Source organism: Xenopus tropicalis, chromosome 9, assembly GCF_000004195.4.
Source record: "Xenopus tropicalis strain Nigerian chromosome 9, UCB_Xtro_10.0, whole genome shotgun sequence".
In the NCBI taxonomy this organism is placed as follows: Eukaryota; Metazoa; Chordata; class Amphibia; order Anura; family Pipidae; genus Xenopus; species Xenopus tropicalis.
In genome coordinates, this window is record NC_030685.2 from 151632 (window position 1) to 164421 (window position 12790).

Genomic DNA, 12790 nt, shown 5'->3' on the forward strand with positions numbered 1-12790 from the left:
TTGTAAAGTTACACCCCTTATTTTAAAGTTACACCCCTTTTTCTAAAGTTACACCTCTTATTCTAAAGTTACACACCCCATATCCTAAAGTTACACCCCTTTTTCTAGTTACACCCCTTATTTTAAAGTTACACCCCTTTTTCTAAAGTTACACCTCTTATTCTAAAGTTACACCTCTTATTGTAAAGTTACACCTCTTATTCTAAAGTTACACCCCTTATTTTAAAGTTACACCCCTTTTTCTAAAGTTACACCTCTTATTCTAAAGTTACACCTCTTATTGTAAAGTTACACCTCTTATTCTAAAGTTACACCCCTTTTTCTAAAGTTACACCTCTTATTCTAAAGTTACACCTCTTATTGTAAAGTTACACCTCTTATTGTAAAGTTACACCCCTTATTTTAAAGTTACACCCCTTTTTCTAAAGTTACACCTCTTATTCTAAAGTTACACACCCCATATCCTAAAGTTACACCCCTTTTTCTAGTTACACCCCTTATTTTAAAGTTACACCCCTTTTTCTAAAGTTACACCTCTTATTCTAAAGTTACACACCCCATATCCTAAAGTTACACCTCTTATTGTAAAGTTACACCTCTTATTCTAAAGTTACACCCCTTTTTCTAAAGTTACACCTCTTATTGTAAAGTTACACCTCTTATTCTAAAGTTACACCCCTTTTTCTAAAGTTACACCTCTTATTCTAAAGTTACACCTCTTATTCTAAAGTTACACCTCTTATTGTAAAGTTACACCTCTTATTCTAAAGTTACACACCCCATATCCTAAAGTTACACCCCTTTTTTTAAAGTTACACCTCTTATTCTAAAGTTACACACCCCATATCCTAAAGTTACACCCCTTATTTTAAAGTTACACACCCCATATCCTAAAGTTACACCCCTTATTTTAAAGTTACACCCATTTTTCTAAAGTTACACCTCTTATTGTAAAGTTACACCTCTTATTCTAAAGTTACACACCCCATATCCTAAAGTTACACCCCTTTTTCTAAAGTTACACCTCTTATTCTAAAGTTACACCACTTATTTTAAAGTTACACCCCTTTTTCTAAAGTTACACCTCTTATTCTAAAGTTACACACCCCATATCCTAAAGTTACACCCCTTTTTCTAAAGTTACACCCCTTATTTTAAAGTTACACCCCTTTTTCTAAAGTTACACCTCTTATTCTAAAGTTACACACCCCATATCCTAAAGTTACACCCCTTTTTCTAGTTACAGCCCTTATTTTAAAGTTACACCCCTTTTTCTAAAGTTACACCTCTTATTCTAAAGTTACACACCCCATATCCTAAAGTTACACCTCTTATTGTAAAGTTACACCTCTTATTCTAAAGTTACACCCCTTTTTCTAAAGTTACACCTCTTACCTTAAAGTTACACCCCTTGTCCTAAAGTTACACCCCTTTATCCTTAAGCTACACCCATTATGCTAAAGTTACATCCCCTTATTCTAAAGTTACACCCCATATTCTAAAGTTACACCCCATTATCCTTAAGCTACACCCATTATGCTAAAGTTACATCCCCTTATTCTAAAGTTACACCCCATATTCTAAAGTTACACCCCTTTATCCTCAAGTTACACCCATTATGCTAAAGTTACATCCCCTTATTCTAAAGTTACACCCCTTTATCCTTAAGCTACACCCATTATCCTAAAGTTACATCCCCTTACTCTAAAGTTACACGCCTTATCCTAAAGTTACACCCCTTTATCCTTAAGCTACACCCATTATCCTAAAGTTACATCCCCTTACTCTAAAGTTACACGCCTTATCCTAAAGTTACACCCCTTTATCCTTAAGCTACACCCATTATCCTAAAGTTACATCCCCTTACTCTAAAGTTACACGCCTTATCCTAAAGTTACACCCCTTTATCCTTAAGCTACACCCATTATCCTAAAGTTACATCCCCTTACTCTAAAGTTACACGCCTTATCCTAAAGTTACACCCCTTTATCCTTAAGCTACACCCATTATCCTAAAGTTACATCCCCTTACTCTAAAGTTACACGCCTTATCCTAAAGTTACACCCCTTTATCCTTAAGCTACACCCATTATCCTAAAGTTACATCCCTTACTCTAAAGTTACACGCCTTATCCTAAAGTTACACCCCTTTATCCTTAAGCTACACCCATTATCCTAAAGTTACATCCCCTTACTCTAAAGTTACACGCCTTATCCTAAAGTTACACCCCTTTATCCTTAAGCTACACCCATTATCCTAAAGTTACATCCCCTTATTCTGACTCCTACACAATAAAACTCACCAATAACACGCGCTTTTCTGAAGAGATCAATTGTATTGTAAAGTTCAATCAAAATAGTCGAAATAGTCACTAGTCGTACTAGCCCCATTGATAGATGAGGCTAGTAGGTCTTTTAGTGTTTTGTTCTTTTTATAAATCAGGTTTTATCTAGGAATAACCCCTGCAGAACCAGGTCTAATGTAACAATAGGCCAGAAAGGGTTTAAAATCTCAATAATTCTATGAAACTGATAATGGTCACACGTCAACTCGCCAGAACTCTGTGACTCATTGGCTGAGGCTCCTATTTTTACTTCCTGGCCTGACTACGGTGAAATGTGTTGGTTTTGTTCCAAATCCATTCCTTATTGATGGAATGTATATTATTGGCACACTTCCCCTTACTTCTATTATCATTCTATTATTAAGTCCATTATTCATTTGTAAACTGGAGCAAGCGGCCTGAGAATCTGACCAGAAACCAGAGAGAGGGTTTGATTCTACATATACTGGATATCATTTCTGGGAGCAAATCTGCTCCTCATTACTGTCCCCCCTGGTTTGAGGATAATACCGCCCATTAAATAGAAAATAATTGTGTTGTAAAATAAACACAACACTCTCTAATAAAAACTCCCGTTGTTCAAGACATGGGAAATTCAAATATTCCATAATGGACCATAGTGTTGCCAGGCCTTTGTCATGTCCTATGGAAGTATATAGAGAACCTATATCTGCTATCACCGGTACATATCCCTCTTTCCAGTTAACAGATTGAAGCAGATCAACCATAGACTCTGAGGCTTTTAGGGAGGAAGGCAGGAAGGGTACCAGTACTTGCAAATGAACATCAATAAATCTGCATGAATGAATCTAACTCCTGATATGATCGGTGTTTCCGGAGTTACCAAGGTCTTATGAATTGAAGGTGAATGATGTAAAATTGCCATTTTAGGAAACTTGGTCCATAAAAATTCAAACTCCTGCTTATTATCCTCCTAATGTTCTGGCAAAAATACCAGGGCTGCCATCAGCAGGGCTTGTAGTAGATGTAACGTTCTTCTTTAGCAAGGGGGCCTGGCCCCTCCATGTCGGGCAGGCTGTATCTGCACCTCGGTGGCACCGCTGATCTAGGACCTACTTGTTTCAGGGAGGGAGCCCAGGATTATTGTCGGTGGCCCCTTCAAAGCTTGATTCTGCTTAAAGATGTTTTGTTTCCTGATAAAGATGCCAATAATGTGTCTTTTATTTCAGGTGCAAGATTTCGGCCTGAAGCATTTGTTGGCAATGAAAAGCTTACGACTCTTATCTCTGGCAGGTGAGCGGAGAGTCTATTGGGTCAGGTCTCTAGCCCAGAAGCCCCCAAAGCTTGACTAATATGCAAGAAGGAATTTGCCCTGGCTGTATATCTGTAACCAGGCTGCCACATCAGCCCATGACCCGAGTCCCTATGCAGGATGGGTAGCATGGTACCTGAGGGGCAGAGGCGCACACAGTGGGCTGAGCATTGTGTTACCTGGACAATTTGTAGCTTTGTGTGTATTGGGCAAACACTTGGCTGCACTCGCTTACCAGCTATTTGTTGTTGGAAAGGACAGTGATTGCAGTGAGACAAAACACAACAAGTTTACAAGGCTCTTAATGGTCTGAACCCCCTCAAAGCCCCCCCAATATCTAGTTCCCAGCTACAATATACTGGAGCAGATGGAACCCTGAGCATGATCTGACCTGACCCTCTCAGGCACCTTGGTGTAAGCGGGGTGAAAAGAACATCAGTCTTAAGGGCTCCTCCTTTTTAATGTTTTGTTTTTTTGCATGGTGAAAGAAAATGTAACTCAAATTTTACAATATGCATTTATTCCACATTTTCCCTGATTTGTACTATTGAAGCAGTATTTGTCTGTCTGGTTGCATTTACTGCACTTCTGGTTCTAACTCCTGAACTGAGGAGAACTGGCTCCTGTTCCATTGATATAAGAACCTTTCCCAGAGAACAAAAACACTCTTTTACCTGGAACCATAAATAACTTTCACACCAGTGGAACTGAGCCATGAACATGTATGGAAAGGTTGCTTAGAACGACCGTCTCTTTCATTGTGAGAAACACTATTTTTGGTTTGAGTTCCCCTTATATAATATATAACCTGCTTGCCCAGGGGGAGACCATATGACATAAGTTGATATTAAATTAAATGGTAATTTATGGCACTTATTTTTAACTGTTGACGGAAATGAAGAGAGGCTTCTGTTGTATTTACGGGTTGGAGTTGTGTTCCATGCCCAAGATGATCTGACGTGTGTTGATTGTGTGTATCATTGCAGGATGTCCCTTGCTTACCACTACAGGCCTCTCTGGCCTGGTCCAACTGCAAGACTTGGAAGAACTGGAACTGACCAACTGTCCTGGGGCGACTCCGGAGCTCTTCAAGTATTTCTCCCAGCACCTGCCTCGTTGTGTGGTGATTGAGTAAGATACCAGCAACACACTTTAAGCCGTCTCTTCCAAATCATTGACAGCACTGACCATCAGATCGGAGACTTTGGCTTGGGAATCGAGACCAAGCCATTGATTACTGACACGCAAAGAGAGCAAGATCCTGGGAGATATTTCACACTCCGGTTTGTGAAGGCTTCATTCCATGTCCCGAAGGAAGGGTTGTATATTTCCCACGTCTCATTTCTTGTCTTCTCTGTCGTGGACTGTTTTGCAACTCAAAAGTAGAGCTGGTTCCCATTCAAACCCCCAGCAGTGTCCTCTATAAGGTTAACATGGCATGAGGATTAGAGCAGTGGAGCTTTACTTGCTCTTATGGAAATGGTGGTTGTCCATTATTTGAGTTTTGGTGCTTTGGAAGATGGTTAGAGAAGATCTACTGGGACCCACATATAATAATTCCTGGATAATTAAATGCCGACACTGTATTGGCAATATTGATTGAAGTAGGATATTCTGGGTCCACCAATTATCTGAAGAGGTTTCCATGCAAATTGATGTTGGTATGACTGGTCTGTTCTCTTAGAAAGAGTAACGAGATGAATGGGATGACCACAAGAAGAGCCTATGTGTTGACCCAATGATAATTATCATCTACTCTGAGCCAGAGTCCTACTCCGCCTTCATTCCACTTGGTTTGGACATTTATGCATTTGCTGTGGTTCTACAATCGCAAAGCTCATATGGTCTTTAGGTTTAGTCATCGGTGCTGACAGAGCTTTGCAGCTGCAATCAAATGGTATATTGTTTGGCTTTTGCAGTTGATTAAGGCAAGGGGGTCACAGGCTGTTCATGCTTAGGGTTATCCTAGGCCTTCTATGGGGAGGAACCAGCAGCAGTTATTTTCTTAGTTCTGCCCGGTGATCATTTATTCTAAGTGGATCAAGTCTCGAGCCATCAGTTCTATAAAAAGGACAGTACAGGGATATCGTGGACATGGAGCAAACATTGACCAGAGGAACCATAAGCAAGATATGCCTTTGTGTATATATGTGTTTGCTAAGGTGGACTGGGGGTCTCCCTCACATTGCTTCATAGCTTGCCCTAGTGCCTGTACATTTTTTGCCCCTGCTTGTCTAAAATTCAAAACAGAAGATGGAAGACAGTATCACCCACACTTTCCGTCCACATCCTGGAAGGAATATTTCTTCTTGAGCTGAACCTGCTCCAAGAAAGTTGCCTGAGGAGCACAAATGGTGATAAAATGAAATGTTTTACCCCCTCTGAGACATAATCCATTAGCCCCCCCTAGTGTCTCTACTTGTCCGTTAGTCTGTGATCTTCTCCCTCAATCTCATTCCAGCAGTAGTCTCCCCTCATCCTTACAAGTTCTTTTTTCCTGTTCTCTGTCCCAAACTCTATTTGCCCCCAGCTGGCCCAAACTCTATTTGCCCCATGATCACATCCTGCTTTGAAGAGCACTGTTTACAAAACAATCTCGTGCTATTTCTCACATGCTTTAAATATATTAAAATATCTAATTTTTTCCTCCAGAAGAATGTGACCAATGGTTTGTTATAGTTTCACATTTCCTGCCTTGTAACTAGGGATGCACCCAACCCAGTTTTTTGGGTTTGCCCCAACCCCCGAATCCACCCCAAGGGATTTGGCCAAATACTGAACCGAATCCTAATTGGCATATGCTAATTAGGAGCCAGAAGGGGTAAAAAAAAATTCACTTCCGTGTTCACACGGACATTTAACCCTTCCAAATCCTAATTAGTATATCCTAATTTATGACAACTAGGATTTGGTTCAGCCAGGACCATGGATTATGGCAAATCAGAACTCTGCCGAAAAAGACCGAATCCTGAATTCCGTGCATCCCTACTTCTAACACAAGATGTGCATAATGTGAATAGTGTAGCCATTACAGAATGTATAAATACACAAGCTGTACCCCCACACTGTACTGTCTAAGGGAAACACTATGGCACCTCCTACCCATATGTATAAATACAAATATACAGAGAGGGAATGTTCTGGGCACACAATAAGCTGTACCCCCACACTGTACTGTCTAAGGGAAACACTATGGCACCTCCTACCCATATGTATAAATACAAATATACAGAGAAGGAATGTTCTGGGCACACAATAAGCTGTACCCCCATACTGTACTGTCTAAGGGAAACACTATGGCACCTCCTACCCATATGTATAAATACAAATATACAGAGAAGGAATGTTCTGGGCACACAATAAGCTGTACCCCCATACTGTACTGTCTAAGGGAAACACTATGGCACCCCCTACCCATATGTATAAATACAAATATATAGAGAAGGAATGTTCTGGGCACACAATAAGCTGTACCTCCATACTGTACTGTCTAAGGGAAACACTATGGCACCCCCTACCCATATGTATAAATACAAATATACAGAGAGGGAATGTTCTGGGCACACAATAAGCTGTACCCCCATACTGTACTGTCTAAGGGAAACACTATGGCACCCCCTACCCATATGTATAAATACAAATATATAGAGAAGGAATGTTCTGGGCACACAATAAGCTGTACCTCCATACTGTACTGTCTAAGGGAAACACTATGGCACCCCCTACCCATATGTATAAATACAAATATACAGAGAGGGAATGTTCTGGGCACACAATAAGCTGTACCCCCATACTGTACTGTCTAAGGGAAACACTATGGCACCCCCTACCCATATGTATAAATACAAATATACAGAGAAGGAATGTTCTGGGCACACAATAAGCTGTACCCTCATACTGTACTGTCTAAGGGAAACACTATGGCACCTCCTACCCATATGTATAAATACAAATATACAGAGAGGGAATGTTCTGGGCACACAATAAGCTGTACCCCCATACTGTACTGTCTAAGGGAAATACTATGGCACCCCCTACCCATATGTATAAATACAAATATACAGAGAGGGAATGTTCTGGGCACACAATAAGCTGTACCCCCATACTGTACTGTCTAAGGGAAACACTATGGCACCTCCTACCCATATGTATAAATACAAATATACAGAGAAGGAATGTTCTGGGCACACAATAAGCTGTACCCCCATACTGTACTGTCTAAGGGAAACACTATGGCACCCCCTACCCATATGTATAAATACAAATATACAGAGAGGGAATGTTCTGGGCACACAATAAGCTGTACCCCCATACTGTACTGTCTAAGGGAAACACTATGGCACCCCCTACCCATATGTATAAATACAAATATACAGAGGGAATGTTCTGGGCACACAATAAGCTGTACCCCCATACTGTACTGTCTAAGGGAAACACTATGGCACCCCCTACCCATATGTATAAATACAAATATACAGAGAGGGAATGTTCTGGGCACACAATAAGCTGTACCCCCATACTGTACTGTCTAAGGGAAACACTATGGCACCTCCTACCCATATGTATAAATACAAATATACAGAGAAGGAATGTTCTGGGCACACAATAAGCTGTACCCCCATACTGTACTGTCTAAGGGAAACACTATGGCACCTCCTACCCATATGTATAAATACAAATATACAGAGAAGGAATGTTCTGGGCACACAATAAGCTGTACCTCCATACTGTACTGTCTAAGGGAAACACTATGGCACCCCCTACCCATATGTATAAATACAAATATACAGAGAGGGAATGTTCTGGGCACACAATAAGCTGTACCCCCATACTGTACTGTCTAAGGGAAACACTATGGCACCTCCTACCCATATGTATAAATACAAATATACAGAGAGGGAATGTTCTGGGCACACAATAAGCTGTACCCCCATACTGTACTGTCTAAGGGAAACACTATGGCACCCCCTACCCATATGTATAAATACAAATATACAGAGAGGGAATGTTCTGGGCACACAATAAGCTGTACCCCCATACGGTACTGTATAAGGAGAGCTGAAGGTGGGTTAGGGAATAGAGGAGGAGGTTACACAATACAGTCGGTACCAGTTGCCTGTAACACTGGGGGTAATAACTCGGGGTAAGTCACTGAGCCCTCAGTATAAGGAGCCAAAGGCCCGTGTTATTCCCCCTCCCACAGGGAATCGCCTTCAGGCACAACGTCACTACTGTCCCCCCCCGTCACACCCCAACCCGCAGCCCCGCCCCTGCTCCTTCCGGTGGGAGACGTCACACAACTTCCGCTCTCACCGGTCAAGGTAACTGGGACTAAAGGGTGCGCGGTTACCATGGAGACAGGGAGAAAGAGCCCAATATCGGCGGCCAGAGGGGCCCTTCGCTTGGGATTGTGGGATATATGGGGCTCCCTGGGCTTTCATTGGTTGTAAAACAGATTGGGCTTGTGTGTGATTGGCGGGGCAGTGCCCAGTGATACCCCTGAGAGTGGGAGGGGCAGTGCCCAGTGATACCCCTGAGAGTGGGAGGGGCAGTGCCCAGTGATACCCCTGAGAGTGGGAGGGGCAGTGCCCAGTGATTCCCCTGAGAGTGGGAGGGGCAGTGCCCAGTGATTCCCCTGAGAGTGGGAGGGGCAGTGCCCAGTGATTCCCCTGAGAGTGGGAGGGGCAGTGCCCAGTGATTCCCCTGAGAGTGGGAGGGGCAGTGCCCAGTGATTCCCCTGAGAGTGGGAGGGGCAGTGCCCAGTGATTCCCCTGAGAGTGGGAGGGGCAGTGCCCAGTGATACCCCTGAGAGTGGGAGGGGCAGTGCCCAGTGATACCCCTGAGAGTGGGAGGGGCAGTGCCCAGTGATTCCCCTGAGAGTGGGAGGGGCAGTGCCCAGTGATACCCCTGAGAGTGGGAGGGGCAGTGCCCAGTGATACCCCTGAGAGTGGGAGGGGCAGTGCCCAGTGATGCCCCTGAGAGTGGGAGGGGCAGTGCCCAGTGATTCCCCTGAGAGTGGGAGGGGCAGTGCCCAGTGATTCCCCTGAGAGTGGGAGGGGCAGTGCCCAGTGATTCCCCTGAGAGTGGGAGGGGCAGTGCCCAGTGATACCCCTGAGAGTGGGAGGGGCAGTGCCCAGTGATACCCCTGAGAGTGGGAGGGGCAGTGCCCAGTGATACCCCTGAGAGTGGGAGGGGCAGTGCCCAGTGATTCCCCTGAGAGTGGGAGGGGCAGTGCCCAGTGATACCCCTGAGAGTGGGAGGGGCAGTGCCCAGTGATTCCCCTGAGAGTGGGAGGGGCAGTGCCCAGTGATTCCCCTGAGAGTGGGAGGGGCAGTGCCCAGTGATACCCCTGAGAGTGGGAGGGGCAGTGCCCAGTGATACCCCTGAGAGTGGGAGGGGCAGTGCCCAGTGATTCCCCTGAGAGTGGGAGGGGCAGTGCCCAGTGATACCCCTGAGAGTGGGAGGGGCAGTGCCCAGTGATACCCCTGAGAGTGGGAGGGGCAGTGCCCAGTGATACCCCTGAGAGTGGGAGGGGCAGTGCGCAGTGATACCCCTGAGAGTGGGAGGGGCAGTGCCCAGTGATTCCCCTGAGAGTGGGAGGGGCAGTGCCCAGTGATTCCCCTGAGAGTGGGAGGGGCAGTGCCAAGTGATACCCCTGAGAGTGGGAGGGGCAGTGCCCAGTGATTCCCCTGAGAGTGGGAGGGGCAGTGCCCAGTGATACCCCTGAGAGTGGGAGGGGCAGTGCCCAGTGATTCCCCTGAGAGTGGGAGGGGCAGTGCCCAGTGATACCCCTGAGAGTGGGAGGGGCAGTGCCCAGTGATACCCCTGAGAGTGGGAGGGGCAGTGCCCAGTCATACCCCTGAGAGTGGGAGGGGCAGTGCCCAGTGATACCCCTGAGAGTGGGAGGGGCAGTGCCCAGTGATACCCCTGAGAGTGGGAGGGGCAGTGCCCAGTGATACCCCTGAGAGTGGGAGGGGCAGTGCCCAGTGATACCCCTGAGAGTGGGAGGGGCAGTGCCCAGTGATACCCCTGAGAGTGGGAGGGGCAGTGCCCAGTGATACCCCTGAGAGTGGGAGGGGCAGTGCCCAGTGATTCCCCTGAGAGTGGGAGGGGCAGTGCCCAGTGATACCCCTGAGAGTGGGAGGGGCAGTGCCCAGTGATACCCCTGAGAGTGGGAGGGGCAGTGCCAAGTGATGCCCCTGAGAGTGGGAGGGGCAGTGCCCAGTGATGCCCCTGAGAGTGGGAGGGGCAGTGCCCAGTGATTCCCCTGAGAGTGGGAGGGGCAGTGCCCAGTGATACCCCTGAGAGTGGGAGGGGCAGTGCCCAGTGATACCCCTGAGAGTGGGAGGGGCAGTGCCAAGTGATGCCCCTGAGAGTGGGAGGGGCAGTGCCCAGTGATTCCCCTGAGAGTGGGAGGGGCAGTGCCCAGTGATGCCCCTGAGAGTGGGAGGGGCAGTGCCCAGTGATGCCCCTGAGAGTGGGAGGGGCAGTGCCCAGTGATGCCCCTGAGAGTGGGAGGGGCAGTGCCCAGTGATTCCCCTGAGAGTGGGAGGGGCAGTGCCCAGTGATTCCCCTGAGAGTGGGAGGGGCAGTGCCCAGTGATTCCCCTGAGAGTGGGAGGGGCAGTGCCAAGTGATGCCCCTGAGAGTGGGAGGGGCAGTGCCAAGTGATGCCCCTGAGAGTGGGAGGGGCAGTGCCAAGTGATGCCCCTGAGAGTGGGAGGGGCAGTGCCCAGTGATACCCCTGAGAGTGGGAGGGGCAGTGCCCAGTGATTCCCCTGAGAGTGGGAGGGGCAGTGCCCAGTGATTCCCCTGAGAGTGGGAGGGGCAGTGCCAAGTGATTCCCCTGAGAGTGGGAGGGGCAGTGCCCAGTGATACCCCTGAGAGTGGGAGGGGCAGTGCCCAGTGATACCCCTGAGAGTGGGAGGGGCAGTGCCCAGTGATACCCCTGAGAGTGGGAGGGGCAGTGCCCAGTGATACCCCTGAGAGTGGGAGGGGCAGTGCCCAGTGATACCCCTGAGAGTGGGAGGGGCAGTGCCCAGTGATACCCCTGAGAGTGGGAGGGGCAGTGCCCAGTGATTCCCCTGAGAGTGGGAGGGGCAGTGCCCAGTGATACCCCTGAGAGTGGGAGGGGCAGTGCCCAGTGATACCCCTGAGAGTGGGAGGGGCAGTGCCCAGTGATACCCCTGAGAGTGGGAGGGGCAGTGCCCAGTGATACCCCTGAGAGTGGGAGGGGCAGTGCCCAGTGATACCCCTGAGAGTGGGAGGGGCAGTGCCCAGTGATACCCCTGAGAGTGGGAGGGGCAGTGCCCAGTGATTCCCCTGAGAGTGGGAGGGGCAGTGCCCAGTGATACCCCTGAGAGTGGGAGGGGCAGTGCCCAGTGATACCCCTGAGAGTGGGAGGGGCAGTGCCAAGTGATGCCCCTGAGAGTGGGAGGGGCAGTGCCAAGTGATGCCCCTGAGAGTGGGAGGGGCAGTGCCCAGTGATTCCCCTGAGAGTGGGAGGGGCAGTGCCCAGTGATACCCCTGAGAGTGGGAGGGGCAGTGCCCAGTGATACCCCTGAGAGTGGGAGGGGCAGTGCCCAGTGATGCCCCTGAGAGTGGGAGGGGCAGTGCCCAGTGATTCCCCTGAGAGTGGGAGGGGCAGTGCCCAGTGATTCCCCTGAGAGTGGGAGGGGCAGTGCCCAGTGATTCCCCTGAGAGTGGGAGGGGCAGTGCCAAGTGATGCCCCTGAGAGTGGGAGGGGCAGTGCCAAGTGATGCCCCTGAGAGTGGGAGGGGCAGTGCCAAGTGATGCCCCTGAGAGTGGGAGGGGCAGTGCCCAGTGATACCCCTGAGAGTGGGAGGGGCAGTGCCCAGTGATTCCCCTGAGAGTGGGAGGGGCAGTGCCCAGTGATTCCCCTGAGAGTGGGAGGGGCAGTGCCCAGTGATTCCCCTGAGAGTGGGAGGGGCAGTGCCCAGTGATACCCCTGAGAGTGGGAGGGGCAGTGCCCAGTGATTCCCCTGAGAGTGGGAGGGGCAGTGCCCAGTGATTCCCCTGAGAGTGGGAGGGGCAGTGCCAAGTGATTCCCCTGAGAGTGGGAGGGGCAGTGCCCAGTGATTCCCCTGAGAGTGGGAGGGGCAGTGCCCAGTGATTCCCCCGAGAGTGACATCAATCTACTGCTGATGTCATCAA

General features: G+C 48.1%; 1 protein-coding gene across 2 annotated transcripts in view; it reads left to right on the forward strand.

Moving 5' to 3' along the window:
* The window catches only part of fbxl16 (F-box and leucine-rich repeat protein 16), a 41692-nt gene extending 35421 nt beyond the window's left edge, over window positions 1–6271 (forward strand). Inside the window, exons 6-7 of one of the 2 annotated variants that reach the window (XM_031892460.1) lie at window positions 3535–3598; window positions 4604–6271. In XM_031892460.1, coding sequence (XP_031748320.1) covers window positions 3535–3598; window positions 4604–4752 — 213 coding nt within the window. In that variant the 3' untranslated portion in view covers window positions 4753–6271. 2 annotated transcript variants of the gene reach the window in all.
* Window positions 6272–12790: the final 6519 nt, after the last annotated feature.